General features: G+C 38.8%; 1 protein-coding gene across 1 annotated transcript; it reads right to left on the bottom strand.

The window, feature by feature from the left end:
- Positions 1–2,102: 2,102 nt before the first annotated feature.
- LOC100579226 (zinc finger protein 679) lies at positions 2,103–21,296 on the bottom strand. The gene is made up of 5 exons (XM_012496295.2): positions 21,067–21,296; positions 20,739–20,850; positions 8,664–8,790; positions 8,083–8,178; positions 2,103–3,076 (listed from the first exon to the last, which is right to left on the bottom strand). Exons 1-5 carry the CDS (start codon positions 21,294–21,296, stop codon positions 2,103–2,105), a joined length of 1,539 nt encoding a protein of 512 aa, XP_012351749.2.
- Positions 21,297–21,564: the final 268 nt, after the last annotated feature.

Genomic DNA, 21,564 nt, shown 5'->3' with positions numbered 1-21,564 from the left:
CCAATACTTTCACATAAACAATGGGAAGAAAGGATCAACATGAAGTAATTTGAAACTTGAGTTACGTTACTATTTGCTTTTCAGAAAATCTATAATTTTTTTTACAGAGAAAGAAGCATACCTCGAATGTAATTATAAGTCTCCAAATAAATCTACTTCTTTAAATTTATATTGTTAGATTTATATCTTTTTTACACTCAACACTCTGATTTAGTGTAATGCCTGAAGTTTCAGCGCCTTCATTCTTTCTATTGTGAATCCTCAAATGTTTATATAGACTTAATTTTTGATTAAATATATTTTCCCCATTTACTGCATCTGCAAAAATATTTTTTTAGTATAAACTAGTGTTTTCTAAACTGTAGTTTTTGAACAAATATTTTTTGACATTCATTTATACTTTCTCTCCAATATAAATTCTCTGATGTTCAACGAAGTTTGAGCATCTGCTTCAGGGTTTTCCTTTGATATAAAATGTGTACAATAAAATCTGTAATATAAATAAAGGTACTACACAATCCTCTTTATGTTTTAATGTCTGTCTTTAGAATAAATAGTCTTTACTCCAAAGGCCTATATTTTCTGAAAGGTCTTTTTACAGTAATCACATTTATGCTTTTTTTTTTTTAGACGGATTCTTACTCTGTCATCCAGGCTGGAGTACGGTGGTGCAATCTTGACTCACTGCAACCTCCACCACCTGAGTTTAAGCAATTCTCCTGCTTCAGCCTCCTGAGTAGCTGGGATTACAGGTGCATACCACCATGCCTGTCTAATTTTTGTGTTTTTAGTAGAGATGGGGATTCGCCATGTTAGCCAGGCTGGTCTTGAACTCCTGACCTCATGATCCACCCGCCATGAGCTCCCAAAGTACTGGGATTACAGGCATGAGCCACCACATCTGGCCTATAATGCTTTTGTTAAGGATAAACTTTCTGATATTGAGTAAGATGTGAACAGATATTAATGGCTTTTCACATTCTTTATATTTGTACAATTTTTCTCTGGGATAAATGCTTTCCTGTGCAATAAGATGTGAAAATTTGTTAAAAGTTTTGCCACATTCTTCATATTTGTATGAGTTTTCTTCAGTATAAATTATCTTACCTACCATAACATGTAACTACCATTTAAAGGCCTTACTTCATTTAACACATTTCTAGAGTTTCTCACCAGTATGATTTCTCTGTTTTAGAAAAATTTCAGGTGTGGTTAAATGCTGTCACATTCTTTATGTATGTAGAGTTTCTCTCCAGTATAAAATATTTTAATTAATAAAGATGGAGAACCAGTTAAAAGCTTTGCCATATTTTTTTTTTTTTTTTTTACAATTGCAGGGGTTCTCTCCACGATCAATTATTTTACATTTATTCAAACAAAAAGTTTGAGGACTTTTAAAAGACATTTCCATATTCCTTATTGTAGGGTTTCTCTTCAGTATCAATTCTTTTAGTGTATAATAAGGGTTCAAGAGTAGGTAAAAGCTTTACCACATTCTTTGTTTTTGTAGGGTTTGTTTCTAGAATGAATTATCTGACACTGTGTAAGGCCTGAGATGTGCTTAAATGTTTTGTCACATTTTTGACCTTTGTAGAGTCTCTCTAATATAAATTCTCTTAGGCTTTGAGAGGCTGAAGCAGGTGGTTCACCTGAAGTCAGGAGTTTGAGGCCAGCCTGGTCAAAATGGTGAAACTCCATCTCTACTAAAAATACAAAACTCAGCCAGTGTGGTGGCATGTGCCTGTAATTCCAGCTACTCAGGAGGCTGAGGCAGGAGAATCGCTTGAACCCAGGAGAGGTAGAGGTTGCAGTGAGCTGACATGGTGCCACTGCACTCCAGCCTGGGTGACAAAGTGAGACTCCATCTCAAAAAAATATTTTTAAATAAATTCTCTTATGTTCATTAAGGTTTGAGGGGTGGTTAAAGGCTTTGTTACATTTTTTTTACATTTATAAGATTTTTGTCCGATATGAATTATCTTATGTACAACAGTGGTTTGGAACTGATTAAAGGATTGGCCACATTCTCCACACTTGTAGTGATTTTTTCCAGTATAAATTATTTTATGTATTATAAGGCCTGAGGGCTGGACTTTACCACATTATTCACATTTGTAGGGTTTCTCTCCAGTATGCATATTCTTATGATTAGCAAGACTTGAATGCCACTTAAAAGCTTGGTCACATTCTTCACATTTGTAGGGTTTCTCTCCAGTATGAATCCTCTTATGAGTATTTAGAGTTGAGGAGAAGGTAAAGGCTTTCCCACATTCTTCACATGTGTAGAGTTTCTCCCCAGTATGAATTATCTTATGTTTCTTAAGGGTTGAGGATAAGCTAAAGGCTTTGCCACATTCTTCACATGTGTAGGGTTTCTCTCCAGTATGAATTCTCTTGTGGTTAGTAAGTGTTGAGGAGCGGCTAAAGGCTTTGCCACATTCTTCACATGTGTACGGTTTCTCTCCAGTATGAATTCTCTTGTGGTTAGTAAGTGTTGAGCGGCTAAAGGCTTTGCCACGTTCTTCACATGTGTAAGGTTTCTCTCCAGTATGAATTCTCTTATGTTTAGTAAGGGATGCAGACCAGCTAAAAGCTTTGCCGCATTCCTCACATCTGTAGGGTTTCTCTCCAGTATGAATTCTTTTATGTCTAGTAAGGGTTGAAGAGCAGTTAAAGGATTTGCCACATTCTTCACATTTGTAAGACTTCTCCCTAATATGAATTATCTGATGTTGATTTAGGTGTGAAAGCATGCAAAATGATTTGCCATTGTTTTTACATTTGAAATGTTTCTTTCCAGTATGTCTTGTCTTGTGTCTATTGGAATTTGAAAATTTACCAAAGACTTTGACACATTTATGAGTCTGAAATATTTTGTTTTGGGTAGTTGACAAACATTGGTTAACATCATTATAACCTCCTTTGTGCACCTCACACTCACCCACACTTTTACAGCATTTTTTTACTTGTAAATTCTCATGTCCACATTTTCCATATCTTCTCAGTATCACTTTTTGGAGTGAATCTTTTATGCCCTGCTCTGGCTGAAGGTCTTGGGTGAAATGAGAACATGTAACTGAAAGACATAAGAATCACAAGTTTCTCCATGTACTACACTCAGATAAATATATTTTGCAAATCAAATATATAAAATTATACAAAGTACATTAGCAAAATGGCATATCAAAATACCACAAGCTGTAATTCCTTCATAGATGTATAAATGTAACAAAATCATAGTGATCAAAATACCTTTGTGGGAAATTTATAAGTAAAGTAACTGTGGGCACCAGGTGGGCACAATGCCAAGAGCCATAGAGAGACAAAAGAAAAGTCTGCTACGTTTACCCAACACAGCCCTTCCTCATCCCCAATAGAACATGGTGTCTTTAGGAGCAAACTGGCTTTTATCTCAAAAGAAAAATACTGGCACCTATATCTTTACTTTTGGCTTATAGGAGCCTTTCTGTCCTCCATGACAGAAAGTGCTGAATGAAATGGTGGTATACTTTGAAATGACATCTTTAAGTCTTTTGAAATCAAAAGTGAATGTTAACAACAGCAGAAAGACTGCTGTACCACAGACAGAAAATGGGTGTAGAAAGTAGTCACTGACTGCTAAGAGGAAACATGGAGAAGTCTTTTAACTGAAAAATAAATACAAAATTGCAGACAAGACACATCCTGAGAACATGTTTGAAAGACTCTGAGAATCTCTAGCCAAGACAATTGGTTTCAGGCTATGCCAGGAAAGAGTTGCATTATAAAGATCATGAAAAATAGTTTTACATTAATGTCTAAATCTCAACCAAAGATTACAATGTTTATAAAATATTAGGGCAACACAGTCCAATCAAAAAAATCAAAAATTTTGAAAAAGAAACTATTAAGCTAAAGATTTATATATTAATTTTAAAAATATAAGATAATCCATATTATGCTCAGTGAGAGAAATGCAAAACTAGATACCTAAATAATATCAGAAAAATAAGAACATCAACAAAAGCTTGGAATAATAAAAATAAACGTGTAGGTAAAAGAAAACAGCTGAAAACATTTAATGAAGAAGCGAAACAAACAAACTAGGATATACACAGAAAGGTCCATAACACATATTTAAGCAAAGTTTCAAAAGTCACAAACCAGAAGATAGTCTTTGGAGCTGCAAGATAAATGTGAGGTATTATTTATAAGCATAGTCCCCTGAGACAACCAGTGAATTTGTCAACAGACATCTTGCAGGTCAGAAAAGAACTGTGTAAAATGGTCAAAGTGCTGAAAAAAATCTTCATGGTGAGAATAATATAACCAGCAAACATGTACTACAAAATAAACAAAAAATAAAGATCTTCCAGAATAAACCAACGCTGGAAAAGCATATAAGCACTGCATGTGCCCTAAATAAAATGCTGAAAAGAGGTCCTTCCACTTAAAATAACATGATGAAAAAAATACATAACTTTCTGAAAAACATATGCATATACAAAAAATAAAAGTCTGTGGCATTGTGATCATGCAGAAAACATTTTTAGTTGTTCTTTAAAATTTGAAAGATATAAACATAAAAATAATCAAAAAACATAAAAAGATATAATTAGCAACATTAATAAGACATACGGGATAGATATAATGAGAACAAATTTTTCTATGCAACTGAAGTCATTTTTTTACCAGTTTAAAATATACTGTTGTAACATTAAGGTTTTCTAAAATCTCCTATGTAGCACAAAGAAAAAATCTTTATAGACACACAAGAAAATGAATCAATTACTAGCATGAGACAAAGATTGATATTATTGATATTATATTATTGATATAATTGATATTGATATTATATAATGGTAAAATGAGTCCATTTACTAGGAATCTGTAACTATTATGTCTATCTATATGTATATGCATATATAACATCAGGGCTTCAAAATATATATTTATAAAAAGCAAATATTGACGGAAATGAAGCAAGAATTAAAATAGCAGCATAAAATTATAAACATTAAGATCTCACTTTCAATAATAAAAAATTCAAATAAAAAATCAATTAAAAAAACAGAAAACCAGAAGAACATAATATAGTGTATGAATTCATTTTGCATTTCTATAAAAATTGCCTGAGACTGGTAATTTATAAAGAAGAATATTTCTTTGGTTCACTGTTCAGCAGAGTATATGAGAAGTATATGTTAGCATCTGCTTCTGGTGAGGATATGAGGAAGCTTACAATTTTAGTGGAAGGCAAAAAAGAACCAAACATGTCACATAATGAAAGATGATGTGAGTGTGAGGTGGAGGAGCCAGGTTCCTTTAAGCAACAAGCTCTCATGTGAATTAATAGAGTGAGAACTCTATGACTACCAAGGGGATTGTGCCAAGTCATTCATGAGGGATGTGTCCCCATGATGCAAACACCTCTCATTAGGCCCCACATCCAACATTGGAGATTACATTTCAACATGAGATTTGGAGGCTACAACAATCTACACCATATTATAAACCAACTAGGCTAAACAAACATGTGCAGAACTCCCCAGTCAAAAGCAGCTGGGCACGCAATATTCTTATTTGCCTCTGGTGCATTCTGTTAGAACTTGTAAGTCTTAGTAAATTTCAAAAGATCAGTCAGGTGCAGTGGCTCACAGGTGAAATCCCAGCACTTTGGGAGGCCAAGGTGTAAGGATCACTCAGGGCAAGAAGTTTGATACCAGCCTTGGAAACACAGTGCGACCCTGTCTCTACAAATAGTTAAAAATTAGCTGGGCATGGTGGGTATGTCTGTAGTGTCAGCCACTCAGGAGGCCAAGGTGGAACGACTACTTGAGTCCAAGAGGTTGAGGCTGCAGTGAGCCAAGATTGTGCTACTGCACTACAGTCTGGGCAACAGAGTGAGAAACCTTGTGTCAAAAAAAAAAATTAAGAAGAGCAAAATCATAGTGTATGTTTTCTAACCAAAACTGAATAAAACGAAAAAGAAAAAAAGTAAAACTGGCAAATGAAAAATATATGGAAATAAACACACTCTTCAGTGGATTCTTGCACAGGGTTAAATATGTCAATTTAACATTTTTGCTCAAGGGTCAAAATATTTAAGTGATATCTTAATTTGTTAAGGTGTTAATATAACCCACAGTGGTGAACAAATTTAATATAGTCTGTATCAAAATTCCAAAAGTATATTTATTACTAAAATAGTTTAACATTTTTAAATTTTATTATGAACTTTATCTAGAGAAACACACATGAAAAACACAGAGGCACTATACTTCATAATTTCAAATCATAATAAAAAGCTGCAATAACAATAACTATGGGGTATTCACACAAGGACAGATAAAGACATGATAGAACAAAATAGGGAGGCCAGCAATGAACCCTTCTGTGTATGACCAAATAATCTGCCACAGGGTTGCCATGAGCAGACAATGGAGAAAATAAAATCCCTTCAACAGACAATGTTGAAAACTGGACATCTACATTGAAACAATGAAGTTGGATGTTTTAATTACATCATATAAAAAAATTTACAACAAAATACTTAGACTGAAAAAAAAAGGAATGAAACTCTTAGAAAAATAATATAGTGGAAAGACAGGACATTGGTCTTGGCACCATTTTCTTAGATATGCCATCAAATGCTTGAGCAACAAAGAGAAGAACAGAAAAATTTAACTAAATTTCAAAATTTCTGCAATCAAATAAAACATTTAATAGAGTGACAGAGCCACCCAAGAAATGGGTGACAATATTTGAAAATCACATGTGATAACACTTAATATTGAGAACACATAAACAACTCCTAGAACTAGACAACAATATTTGAATTACTTGATTTAGAAATGGACAAGTGAGCTGGGTGCAGAGGCTCACGCTTTTAATCCCAGAACTTTGGGATGCCGAGCTGGGCAGATCACCTGAGGTCAGGAATTCAAGACCAGCCTGAACAACATGGCGAAACTCCATCTCTACAAAAAATACAAAATTAGCTGGGCATGGTGGCACATCCCTGTAATCCCAGTTACTCAGGAGGCTGAGGCAGGAGAATCATTTGAATCTGGGAGGCAGGGGTTGCCATGAGCCAAAATTGTGCCATTGCACTCCAGCCTGGGCAACAAGAATGAAACTCTGTCTCAAAAAAAAAAAAAAAAAAAGAAATGGACAAATGATTAAACTAAATTTTAATTAAAGATATACGAATGGGAAGAACTATTTGAAAGGTTGCACAAAATTAATAATTTGTAGAAAAATGCAAAACAAAATCACAATACAAAACAGAAAAACAAAATTACCTTACATCAATTAGGATGGCCACTATAAATTTTTTAAAAACATAAACTATGTTGATGATGTAAAGAAATTGAAACCTATGTAAGTTGTTGATGAGAAAAAAAGATGCCGCCATCATAAAAAATATGAATGATTTTCAAATAATTAAAAATGAAATTATCATACAATAAACAATTCCATTTATGAATCTGTATCTAAAATATGCAACATAGTAAAATAAAAACATAAGAGGTACCCTGCTTTCATATTCCCCCACAGCAAGTCTCATAACCTAGCCTCTAAATAAATAAAAAAATACATGGATAAAAATTTAAAAATAAAAAAATTGTAAAAAACTTTATATTTCAAGGCTATAGTAATAAAAACAGAATGGCATGTGCAGAAAAATGGAAAATCACCAATGAAACAGAAACTACTATTCTCACACCTTTTAGTCATGATGCAAAAAAAGAACTTTAAAAATGATTTAACATAGAGTTTCTCAAAAATATGCAGATATTTGTGTGTCCCCAAAAGCAATGGCCAAGCAGTCAGTTTTTGCAGTCCCTTATAAGCCATAAAGAAAACTTTAGCTCACACTATGAACTTGAAGGAAGAATACTGAACCGAAAGTAGAATCCTTAGAGAATTTAAAAGCAGTAGAAGGTGTCCCTATGTAAGCATAATAGAAAAAAATGACTCTGGCTTCTCAGAAACTCTTCCATCGAAGCACAGCTCCCCAGACCACATTTTAAGGACTAGCTTCCTCCTTGACTTTTGTAACTCTCATCTGTGTCATCTGCTTCATTTGCTCTCACTTACCTGGGTGTTTGGCTAACATCTCATTTCTCTTTATATTCTGGGGCTCTTTATTTTGCTCCAGACGGGTGATCAAGTCTGGCTTAGAGACAGCAATACCTGTTTTATTAAGAAAAAAAAGTAACATAAATCTGGCTGAATTCTTTAATTACCAAACTAGTCTTATGCTTAGTAAAGAGGATATAATAGAAAAGTCTAGAAAATTAAGATTGATTCATAACAGAACTTTCTAGCTAGTTAGAAAATACTTTAAATTTGTAGGTCCTTACTTTCACTATTCAGTGTTACTGAATCAAAAATTGGTGGTAGGAACTGAATTCTAAATTGTGGGCAATGATATTTTATGCCACGACAGTTTTGGAATTGCCACTAACCAAGAGCAAAAGACACATAAGCTCAGGAAAGGGAAAAGTTCAGGTCAGGATAAAACATCCTGAAGAATTTGTTCTACACCAATGAATCCCCAAGATTTTCTTAAATTTGGAGAGCTACAATTCATTCATGCAAAGCAGAAATTACCAAAATCATCTTAGAAAAGAGAGAAAGGCAATATGTTAGGAATTGTGTATTGAAGTTATCCTCACCCAGGGAGACCAGGTTTCTGTAGTTCTCTAACATCACATCTCTATATAAATTCTGCTGAGCACGATCCAGGCATTGCCATTCCACCAGAGAGAACTCTATAGCCACATCTCTGAATGTCAACAGTCCCTGAAAACAAAAAACAAACAAACAAAAAAATACTCATCAACACACAAACAGTTACCATGTGGCCATAGGCAGAGATTTTTATTTGACTCATGTTAAATAAGAGAGTAAAAAGAAGTGGTTCTGACTTATAAGAGTGACTAAAATTATTCATTAAGATAATGTTTAACATGGAAGTATTCTCTAACTGAGAAAAGAGGATAGCATAAGATCCACAATACCACAGTAGATTTGATATTTTTCCGGACTATAAATGATAAAATGAAGGGCGTCAATATGGACATGTCTATTTTTTTTTTTTTTTAAACCGAGGCTCACTCTGTTGACCAGGCTGGAGTGCAGTGGCGTAATATTGCCTCACTGCAACCTCCACCTCCTGGGTTCAAGTGATTTTCCTGTCTCTGCCTCCTGGTTTCAAGTGATTTTCCTGTCTCAGCCTCCCGAGTAGCTGGGACTACAGGCATGAGCCACCATGCCTGGCTAATTTTTGTATTTTTAGTAGAGACAGGGTTTCACAATGTTAGCCAGGCTGGTCTTGAACTCCTGATCTCAGGTGATCCACCCACCGCGGCCTCCCAAAATACTGGGATTGCAGGCATGAGCCACTGCACCCAGTCGGACATGTCTATTTTTGAGTGCTATATTTACATCATACAGAATAAGTTATGTATATTTCCCAGGTAGAACATTCATGATGAGTTGGAAGGTTCCTCTTAAGTCTTAATATGTGCAATAAACTAAAGATCTTATACAGATTTTGTTTCAGGAGATTCGGGACAGAGTCTGAGTTTCTGAATTTCTAGCAAGCTCACCAATGTTTCTAGCCTAGTAAGAATAGTTTGTCAAACATCTAGTAAATGGCAGAGTCTGGGTTCTTTCCAGTTTCTCTCACCTGTAAATAAAGCTAAAAGCCCTCATTTTTAAAAGACAAATATATATGCAAAAATCATCTAAAAAGAAAGGACAGCTTCCAGATTAAATGTGGTTTATGCACTTCAGCTAGTAAATGCCCTAAGTGTACTTAATAACTAAGGGAATAATAATTAACTCTATTGTGGAAAAATGCCATAGAGATCTTGAGCCAAGTGAATAAAATTGTTACCAACTGTACTGGGACACATTTTTATTATGTGCTGATGCACACAGGACACAACATCACTGCTGGGGTATTTCTTTCCTTCCAGTAAAGTAAATTGTAACTATACATATTTTATGAGACAAAATTCTCTCTTTGTCACCCAGGCTGGAGTGCAATGGTGCGATCTTGGCTCACTGCAACCTCTGCCTCCTGGGTTCAAGCAATTCTCCTGCCTCAGCCCCTGAGTAGCTGGGATTACAGGTACGCGCTACCATGCCAGGCTAATTTTTGTATTTTTCTTTAGCAGAGACAAGGTTTCACCGTGTTAGCCAGGCTGGTCTCGAACTCCTGACCTCATGTGATCCAGCTGCCCCGGCCTCCCAAAGTGCTGGGATTACAAGCATGAGCCATCGCACCTGGCCTAAACTTAATTATATAAAAAAAAAATCAGTTTCTGCAAAGTTGAAGATACAGATAACTTCCCTGGCTGTAATTTTTAATAGTAATTTTAAGTAGTTTTTCCTTAGCACCCTGGAGAGCAAGTATCTCCTAATAGTTTTCAGAACTTTCTGGGTAATAAATCCCATCCTGTTTAAATGAGCGTTACCCTGTTCTGCATGGAACTAATAGAGCACACAGATGAAACCTCAACATGACATGTTTCACTTTTCACTAATACCAAAGACAACTGTGTTTCCCCCAAAGAAATCTTGAGTATCCACACCTTCTCATGTTCAACAGCTACAATAGGAACATTTTAAATATTGCAGGTCATAAATTTGCAGTGAGAGTTCTGCATGGCATACAAGAACCCAAGATGAAGAGAATGTATAGAAAGCTATGGTATACAGAAAAAAAATATTTTTTTCAGAACCCCTTGACTATCATAAAAATAAAAAATAATTGAAACAAACTCATTAGGGATAACAACACAAGTAGAGAAGTAAAAATTTGCAAGTTCCAAACACATGGCATTCCAAAAGGCAGAGTGGACACTGCCTGTTTTTTTTTTTTTTTTTTTTTTTTTTTTTTGAGACACTCTATCACCCAGGCTGGAGTGCAGTGGTGCAATCTCAGCTCACTGCAACCTCCACCTCTTGGGTTCAAGTGATTCTACTGCCTCAGCCTCCTGAGTAGCTGAGACTACAGGTGCATGCTACCACTCTCAGCTAATTTTTCTATTTTTAATAGAGACGGACTTTCACCACGTTGGTCAGGCTGATCAGGCTGGTCTTGAACTCCAGACCTCATGATCTGCCTGCCTTGGCCTCCCTAAGTGCTTGGATTACAGGCGTGAACCACTGCACCCGGCCTGAACACTGCTCTTGATCTGAGACATGCTCACCGGAGAAAAAGTGATTTTTTTCTCTTCCTCCTCTTTCCCTGAAATGTATTATCAGATAAGATGCTCTGGACATATAAAACCTGCATCTTGAGAATATGCCTTTAAAGCACAACCTATTCACCTGCCACCACCACACACACCCACAGGCAGAAAGACCGAGACTTGCAGAAAACATTCACCCATTTTTGTTGTTTATAACTGAAAAGATTTCAGAGCAATGACAGAAAAACGAGCTTCTCCATAACTATTAAAATGTAAGTTTCTTTTTCCCTGCCCTCCCCTATCAGACATCAGCAATTTTCTTTACAATAATGGGAGCATGAACCGCACTGACTTCTTCCTACCAAACTGAAACAGGGCAGGCAGTGCAGCCTTCCTTTGATGCAAAGGTTGAACTAAACTCTCCTGAATGTATCTTGAACCCCTCAAGTTTATAAATCATTTGGTAATCTTGGCCCTGCTCTATGCAATGTGCTTCTGCAGGATCCAAAAGGGTCCAGGAATGGGCTTTTCCAACAAGTCCCCTGTAAATGCTGACTGTGCTTTCCCAGACACATTATTAGCATTAGCAAGAGAAAGCAGGCACAGCAGAGTCCCTTACACACACCACATTTGTCACAATACTAATACTTCTGCTACAAATAAAAACAACCAATTTCCACCCTGAAATACTATATTTTTGTTGGCTTTTTTAAGTTTACAGGGACAACAGAAGACAGCAATGTCTGAGTAAACCTGCACTTGGGAAACCTGTACACATGTACTAATAAAATGTTTATTAAGCAGGTACTGTGTGCTCAGGAGCATGTCACAGAACACTGTGCTGGGAATAACACATTTTGTGATTTAATTTTCATAGCACCCTGGGAGTTGGTACAAAGTGTTGAATAATTTTTAGCATTTAGATTAAGAGCACAGCATTTTCATTTCTTCTTATGTTATCATTAATTTTAAAAAGAAAATGTATAGAATAATAATTCAATACAAAAAAACATATGAAATGATACAATTATGTAAAAATTGAATAATAAGCTTCCAAATGGCTATTTTGTAAATAATGAAATTAAGCCAGAAATTTAAAAATTTTTGAAACTAATTAGACCTGAAATACAACATACCAGAATCTCTGGGTCACAGCAAAGGCAGTGTTAAGAACAAAATGTTTATCACTAAACATCCACATCAAAAAGTTAGAAAGATCTCAATGTAAAAATCTATTGTTAGAATTAAAAGAATTACAAAAGTAAGAGCAAACCAACTTCAAAGATCACAAAAGACCAGAAATAACCAAAATCGGAGCTGAAATGAAGAAGGTTGAAACATAAATATTTATAAATAACTATTTAATTATAAATAGTTAAATAATTTTAATTATAGTTAAATAACTATTTATAAATAACTATAAAAAGTTCAATAGGCCGGGCACAGTGGCTCATACCTTTAATCCCAGCACTTTGGGGGGCCGAGGTGGGCGGATCACAAGGCCAGGAGTTCCAGGCCAGCCTGGCCAACATGGTGAAACCCCACCTCTACTAAAAATACAAAAATTAACTGGGTCTAGTGGCGGGCTCCTATAATCTCAGCTACTCAGGAGGCTGAGGCAAAAGAATCGCTTGAATCTGGAAGGCGGAGGTTGCAGTGAGCCGAGATCATGCCACTGCACTCCAGTCTGGACGAAAAGAGTGAAACTCCATGTCAGAGAAAAAAAAAAGAAAAAAAAAAAGTTCAACAAAACCAGAAGTTGATTCTAGTGAAAGATAAAACACTACACTAATGAAGAAAAAAGAAATAATTCAAATAAACACAGTCAGAAATCAGAGGTTTGTGAGGTTGTAAAGAAAGGGAATGCTTATATGCTGCTGGTGAGAGTACAAATTTGTTTAAACATTGAGAAAAGCAGTTTGACAATTTTTCAAAAACCTAATAACAGAATTACCATTTGACCCAGCAACCCCACAATTGGGAATATACCCAGTGAATCTAAATTATTCTACCATGAAGACACATGCACACATATTTTCATTACAGCACTATTCACAATAGCAAAAACCAGAAATAAACCTGTATGTCTTCAATGGTAGACTGAATAAAGAAATTGTGGTATGTAAACACCATGAAATATGATGCAGTTATAAGAAAGAACAACATCATGTCATTTGCAGCAACATGGGTGGAGCTGAAGACTGTTATTTTTAGAAAACCAGTGCAGGAACAGAAAATCAAATACTGTATGTTATCACTTAGAGATGGGAGCGAAATAATGAGAACACATGGACAAAGATAAGAGAACAACAAACATTGAGTCCTTATTCAGGGTGGAGGGTTGGAGGATGAAGAAAATCAGAAAACAAATCTGTTGGGTACTATGCCTACTATCTGAGTGATAAAATAATCTGTACACAAAAACTTCATGATATGATTCTACTTATATAACAAACCTGCACATGTACTCCTGAACCTAAAATAAAAGGTAAAAGAAAAAAATGTGGCTAGGCGCAGTGGCTCATGCCTGCAATCCCAGCACTTTGGGAGGCCAAGGCAGGCAGATCACCTGAGGCCAGGAGTTCGAGACCAGCCTGGCTAACACTGTGAAACCCTGTCTCTATTAAAAATACAAAAATTAGCTGGGCGTGGTGGCACACACCTGTAATCCCAGCTACTCAACAGGCTGAGGCAGGAGAATCACTTGAACCCCGGAGGCAGAAGTTGCAGTGAGCCGAGATCAACACCACTGCACTCCAGCCTGGGCGACAGAGCAAGACTCCATCTCAAAATAAAAAAAAAAAGTCACCGGTGGGAAAGGGTGCAAGGTAAGTGGTAGGACTGGTTTGTGCCACAGACGTGCTACAGACAGTGGTCCATGTGGGGCTATACTCTGATTTAGTCCTGTGTCCATGCAGGCAGATTAGACTATGATCAAGTGGTACAGACCCCTACATTGGTGGAGGAAACAGGTTGCTACTGCAGATTCAGTGTCTGGGGTTGGGGATATGCCAGGAAACTTGTAGGCACTTTGGTGGGATTTTGGCAAGAAACACTAAAAGCAAAAGTGTTGTGGTGGAATTCTTGAGGGTGGTGCCTAGTCCCGGGAGGGGTGTGGATGCATCAATGTCTAGTGGGTCTGTCTGTGAATGCATGAGAATCATGTGGTGGCAGCTCTGAAAGGAGGAGGTCTGTTATGGCAATCCCTTTTCTCTAAGTTTTTGTCCCCTTTCACCCTGAGAGGGGACCTGGAATCACAGGACAATGTGCAGTGTGACAGCCTGTGTGCAGGAGAACAGAGACTCCCCTTACCAGACACCCAGAGTCCCCCTCCAGGCCAGGCCTCTGTAATATCTCTTTTCTGACACCAAATCTGTGGAGTTTGCTAAACACCAAGCAATTCGTTTTTTTTTTGAAATGCAGTCTCACTCTGTCGCCCAGGCTGGGGTGCAGTGGCACAATCTCGGCTCACTGCAACCTCCACCTCGCGGGTTCAAGTAATTCTCCTGCTTGAGCTTCCTGAGTAGCTGGGATTACAGGCACCCGTCACCATGCTTGGCTAATTTCTGTATTTTTAGTAGAGATGGGGTTTCACTATGTTGGCCAGGCTGGCACCATGCAAATTTTTAACACCAACTTGTTGTCGAACATTTCCATCCTGATACCACCCGGAGTCAGCACAGACCATAATTCAGAGCTCAGTCTCACCATATTGCCCTTACTGCACATACCTGTCACAAATCCCAGGGATCCATCTATGCTTCTCAGCTACTGTCTGTAAACTGGAGACTCCCATAATCTCCCTTAAGTTCAATAATTTGACAGAAATACTCACAGAACTGAGCTAAACCCTGTATTTATGTTAACCAGTTTACTATAAAACATGCAACCCAGAAGCCGGGCGTGGTGGCTCACGCCTGTAATCCCAGCACATCGGGAGGCCAAGGCGGTGGATCATGAGGTCAGGAGTTCAAGACCAGCCTGGTCAAGATGGTGAAACCCCATCTCTACTAAAAATACAAAAATTAGCCGGGCATGGTGGTGGGTGCCTGTAATCCTAGCTACTCGGGAGGCTGAGGCAGGAGAATCTCTTGAATCCAGGAGGTGGAGGTTGTGGTGAGCCCATATTGTGCCACTGCATTCCAGCCTGGGTGACAGAGTGAGACTCCATCTCAAAAAACAAAAAACAAACAAACAAAAAACAAAAAAAAAAAAACCATGCAAACCAGAAACAGTCAAATAGAAAAGACATACAAAAAAAAGTTTGGGAAAGATGGGGCATATAGATAATCCTGGTAAATAGCTTGATTAATAAAATTCCCCAGCCAGGTGCGATGGCTCATGTCTGTACCAACAGTTTGGGAGGCTGAGGCAGGTGGATCACCTGAAATCAGGAGTTTGAGACCAATCTGGCCAACATGGTGAAATTCCATCTTTACTAAAAATACAAAAAATAAGCCAGCTGCAGTGGTGGGCACCTGTAATCCCAGCTATTTGGGAGGCTGAGGCAGGAGAATTGCTTGAATCCAGGAGGTGGAGGTTGCAATGAGCTGAGATTGTGCCACTGCACTCCAGCCAGGGTGGCAGAGTGAGACTCTGTCTCTAAATAAATAAATAAATAAATAAAATTCTCCATCCTTTGTGGTCTTCACCAACAGCTTAAGAGAAACACTTTTTCCTATTATGACTTAGATGGTTTTGTATTTTCTTACTTATCACATAGCCAGATATAGACTGGAAATTTCCACCTCTTTCTTATAAAAGAATCAGCTAAATACTTTTCTTCAGTGGCCAAAATATTTTTTAATCAACTTTGCTTAAATTTTTCTCTTCTCCCAGGGCTCCTGACCTTTGAGTACCTTCAGTCTGAGCCAACATACAACCCCATTTTCTGTCTCTCCTTAAGAACATGCCGATTTCAGGGTAAAACATTCTCTGATCTAGAATCTAATTTTGCCCCCTTCTATCATACCACTCTTACTCCATCTTCTTTCTAAACTTGTTTGCTATTCTCTATGAAAGAAAGTCCTTGTCTGCCTATACGTTGATATCCTTAAAAAATCTCACAGTTGACACTTTTTTCTGTTGTTGGGATTCAGAATTTTTTTTTTTTTTTTTTTGAGAGGGAGTCTTGCTCTGTCACCCAGGCTGTAGTGCAGTGGCAGGATCTCTGCTCACTGCAAGCCCCGCCTTCTGGGTTCATGCCATTCTCCTGCCTCAGCCTCCCAAGTAGCTGGGACTATAGGTGCCTGCCACCACGCCTGGCTAATGCTTTTGTATTTTTAGTAGAGATGGGGTTTCACCGTGTTAGCTAGGATGGTCTCGATCTCCTGATCTTGTGATCCGCCCGCCTTGGCCTCCCAAAGTGCTGGCATTATAGGCATGAGCCACCGCTCCTGGCCGGGATTCAGAATTCTTACCTAAATCTGAATATCTGAATTTGTTTTATTTTACAAAGTCCAGAAACTGCCCCAAAACACCTTTATTTTCAGTAAGATCCTCCCAATTCCCATCCATTCTAACCCTAACTACATCGGCCTGTGGGTCCCCAGGTTTCCCTGGCTCTGTTGCTTATCTCAGTATAAAGGCTTCTTCTGTGGCTGGAGTGAGCAGGCTGGGACATCTGCAGGGAAGGCTCCCTAGAAAGAACTGACTAGGCCTTCAATAATCTCCTTTTGCAGGCTCCATATTGCTCTTAGCTTGGAGTCACAGGGCTCAGGCTTTAATTTTCAAGTCAGAGATGTTCACTTAGTTTTAGAAACTAAGTGGTGATAAATCCAGAAAAATTACTGAAATGCAGTGTTTATACAAGGGAAAAATTTTCAAGGTGCTTACATTTTATAGCTCAATAAGAAAAGCAAAAGTATCTATCTCTTTCAGACAATATACACATATCATTTACTTATTTCCATAAGAGGACATTCAGTAAACATTAGTAATATGAACAAACTTCTAGAAGGTGCCCAGTCCCATCTCATAAAGTTTAGCATAAAATTCAGAAATCAAGATAACAGGGCCAGGAGCAGTGGCTCACGCCTGTAATCCCAACAATTTGAGAGGCACAGGTGGGCAGACCACCTGAGGTCAGGAGTTCGAGACCAGCCTGGCCAACATGGCAAAACCCCGTCTTTACTAAAAATACAAAAATTAGCCAGGCGTGGTGGCGGGTGTCTGTAATCCCAGCTACCCGGGAGGCTGAGTCAGGAGAATCACTTGAACCCGGGAGTTGGAGGTTGCAGTGAGCCAAGATCACACCACTGCACTCTAGCCTGGGCGACAGACTCGGTCTCCAAAATAAAAATAAGATAACAGATGTAGAACAGAGGTTTTACTGTCACATATTAATTTTGCAAAAAGAAAGACTGATGTTTTGATGAATCTATCTAATTCCCCAGTTATCTAACACATTTTCTTGTACAAATATATTCATTTCCTACAGCCATAATGGAAGAGACATTTTTCATATTATTTCCCTTCATAATATTCCCAAAGCTAAGCCTTAGAACACTGTTTGAAATCACACAGCCAAAAAATAACACACCTGAGAAAATTTCTACACTTACCCTGAAAAAGAAAAGCGCAAATGTGAATTTTTAACCAATAGAATACATGACTACATTTTTTTTCTGAAACTTCCCTCTTTTATGCCCTTTGTAAATATTTTCTTACATATTGAGCTCTACTGATAAAATGCAATTTACAGTTAACTAACTTAAGTCGAAAGAAGTGAAAATATCTTTTCAAGGTGACAAACCCAGAGAGTTGCAGTGCTGATTGGAACACAGACATGTCTGACTCACGTGTCAAGTCAAGCCATCCGATCACTTGAGAGTCTCCCACGCGCATCCTGCTCACTGAAATGCTCAAGGACAAGCATTCCAGGAGACACTGCACTGTGCCTTCATGAGTTCTCCAGGTGCAATTACTTTGAGATTCTTGCACCATCTTATTGGGGTCAGTTTTTTTTTGCCTTTAGGGATAGTTTTTTTCCCTTCACAAATCTGACAGAATCCAGACGGCAGAAATTACTTCTGTGTTTTTCTCTCAATACCTGCATATGATTGGCTGACAGGAATATGTCTCCATGAAACTGAAGCTGAGTTGGGTAAAGACAATTCTAATGTCCCAAGGGATTAGCATTTTACGGGAAGAGTACACCAGGAAATTGCTCTCAGCCCCAGGCATCCATTTGCTCTCTTGGAAGGCTACACTTCATACCGCATGCTATTCTCAAAAAGAAAATAACTCAGGGGATGATATTCACTAGACACTCCAGCAGACACGGCCACAGTAGGTATCTTGGTTTATCCCCAAGCAGTACTAAGACCCAGAACCAGGAAAAACCTGAAGTGTGGCTGAAGAAACATTACCCTGTAGGGTTTCCCCCCAAAAAACTCAACCCACACATTATGATGTCTGTGCTTGGAGAATATAAAAAAAGAAGCACAGAGATTTTTTTACAATACAGTGTCAGAGGCTTAATCTCTGCTTTCTTTTTTTTTTTTTCTTTCTGAGACAGAGTCTCACTCTGTTGTCCAGGTTGGAGTGCAGTAGCACCATCTTGGCTCACTGCAACCTCCGTCTCCTGGGTGCAAGTGATTCTCCTGCCTCAGCCTCCTGAGTAGCTGGGATTACAGGCACTCACCACCACACCCGGTTAATTTTTTTTGTATTTTTAGTAGAGATGGGGTTTCATCACGTTGGCCAGGTTGGTTTCCAACTCCTGACCTCAAGTGATTTGCTCGCCTCGGTCTCCCAAAGTGCTAGGATTACAGGCATGGGCCACTGCGCTCAGCCCCTGCTTTCTTCTTATGTGAAATATTTACAAATGGGAACTTTTTTTTCCCGTTTGACATTGAATGACACTTTTAAAGTGTCATCCAATGCTTTTAAAAAAAATAATTAATGTAAAAGTACTGTGTCTGATACATACAAGAAAGGACAAATAGATAATAACGTCAGTTAGAAAGAAAAGTTGACATTTGGGAATGTCAGAAAAACTGAAAATTTAATATTTTATTGCAAGTGAGAGTTAGTCTGTGAGAACAGAATGGTTGACTTAAGACCATGCTTAAGACACAGCTGAGGCTGGGCATGGTGGCTCACCAGATCACCTGAGGTCAGGAATTTGAGACAAGCCTGGCCAACATGGTGAAACCCCATCTCTATTAAAAATACAAAAATTAGCCATGTGTGCTGGTGTAGGCCTGTAATCCCAGCTACTTGGGAGGCTGAGGCAGGAAAATCACTTGAACCCAGGAGGCGGAGGTTGTAGTGAGGCAAGATCACGCCACTGCACTCCAGCCGTGAGACTCCATCTCAAAAAAAAAAGAAAAGAAAGAAAGAGAAAGAAAGGAAGGAAGGAAGGAAGGAAGGAAGGAAGGAAGGAAGGAAGAAAGAAAGAAAGAAAGAAAGAAAGAAAGAAAGAAAGAAAGAAAGAAAGAAAGAAAGAAAGAAAAGAAACAGTTGAAAAATGCAGGCTGGGTATGATAGCTTATTCCTGTAATCCCAGCACTTTGAGAGACAAAGGAGGGCAGATCACTTGAGGCCAGGAGTTTGAGACCAGCCTGGCCAGCATGGCAACACTCTATCTCTACTAAAAATACAAAAATTAGCCAGGCATGATGGCGGGTGCATGTAATCCCAGCCACTCAGGAGACTGAGGCAGGCAAATCACTTGAACCCAGGAGGCGGAAGTTGCAGTGAGCTGAGATCGCACCACTGAACTCCAGCTTGGGCAACATTGTGAGGCTCTATCTCAAAAAAAAAAAAAAAAAAAAAAAAATTCCAAGAGAAAACCAATTTCCTGTACAAATATTTAAACAGCAGCCAGTTAGACTGAGGTGGATTGATTCTTCTTGGCTCTCACTTAAAAAAAAAATCTATCTCAAATGTATCTCTTATGGCTGGGCGAGGGGGGCTCACGCCTGTAATCCCAGCACTTTGGGAGGCCAAGGCAGGCGGATCACTTCAGGTCAGGAGTTCGAGAGCACCCTGGCCAACATGGTGAAACCACGTCTCTACTAAAAATACAAAAGCCGGGCGTGGTGGCAGCCGCCTGTAATCCCAGCTACTCCACAGCCTGAGGCAGGAGAATCGCTCGAACCCGGGAGGGCAGTTGCATTGAGCCAAGATCGTGCCATTGCACTCCAGCCTGGGCAACAGAGCAAGACTCCCTCTCAAAAAAAAAAAAATTGCATTTCTTGAAGAAAAATATTCAGGCCTAGTCAACCACAGACTGCCAATTGATCTCTGATGACATAACCAAGCCATTTTCACCTGGATCTTACAAACAAAGAAACTACATAACTGTACCAAACCAATTATTTAATCTGGTTTGCTTCATCATGAAACTTATAACGAACTTTCCTTCAAGTCTCTCCCATGGATCACAACCCACAAACCATAGCTGGGCGCTCTATGATTCTTGAATCACACTTTGATTCAATTCTCTTTTTACAGAGACTCTCCATACATCTCCTAAAGAAAAAATGAGGAACTAGGGACCCCAGGGAACACAGCTCTTTCCACTCACGAATCCTGCACCCTGAGTCTGGATTCTCCCTTGATGACTTTCCCATCCCTGCACAGTCTGGGTGAGATGAGGCACTGGTAATGTAGAGCTGCCCAGAGAGGGCTCCAGTCCAGGGCAAAGCCACTGCAGAGGAAAAAGACAGAACTCCCAGGGTCCCAGCCGCTGGCCCAGGCAGCATCTTAAGGCTCGAGGGGACTAAGAGCCGAGCTGGGAAAAAGAGGATGTGGGTCCTCAGACTCCGGAGCTGACTGCGAGGAAGTCTGGGTCCTGCTACAGCCACTTTCAGTCAGTTCCAACCAGCCCCCACCCCTCTCTCACCGTGACAGACCCAGCACTCACCATTTCTCGGCTTCCAGGGGGTCCCGGTCTTTTAGCCATATATCTGCGAATACTTGCAGGACACAAGGCCACAGAGGCTTGGCCTCTAGGAGCAGAGGACGCAGAGCAGTGAAGAGAAGGACTGGAGCTCTGGGCGCAGAGAAGCTAAAAGGATCCGCAACATTACGGAAGCGTCTTGTTCTCTCCCGCTGCACGCCTGACTGGACAGTTTCTGTTCCACGGCCTCTCATTGGATAAGGTTTGAGGCCCCACCCTTCATGCCCTGTGTGACGGAAAATGTGATCAGACACTGAGCTGAATAAAGCAAAAGTAACAGGTTAGGCTGCAGCCTTTACAGCCAAGCCTTCTTCCCTGATCTGAGCCAGGCCAACCCCAGAGGATACTTGCATTTAGCCTTGTTTATAACTTCATATGCATTTATAAATGATATATAATATAGTTATTCATAAATTGAAAAAATATAAAGACAATTATTTTAAAATTTCAGATTTTATGACC

The sequence above is a fragment of the Nomascus leucogenys genome, unplaced genomic scaffold, assembly GCF_006542625.1.
Source record: "Nomascus leucogenys isolate Asia unplaced genomic scaffold, Asia_NLE_v1 Super-Scaffold_349, whole genome shotgun sequence".
NCBI classification, from domain to species: Eukaryota; Metazoa; Chordata; class Mammalia; order Primates; family Hylobatidae; genus Nomascus; species Nomascus leucogenys.
Note: the sequence above shows the minus strand (reverse complement) of the source record. Positions and strands in the feature narration are given on the sequence as shown.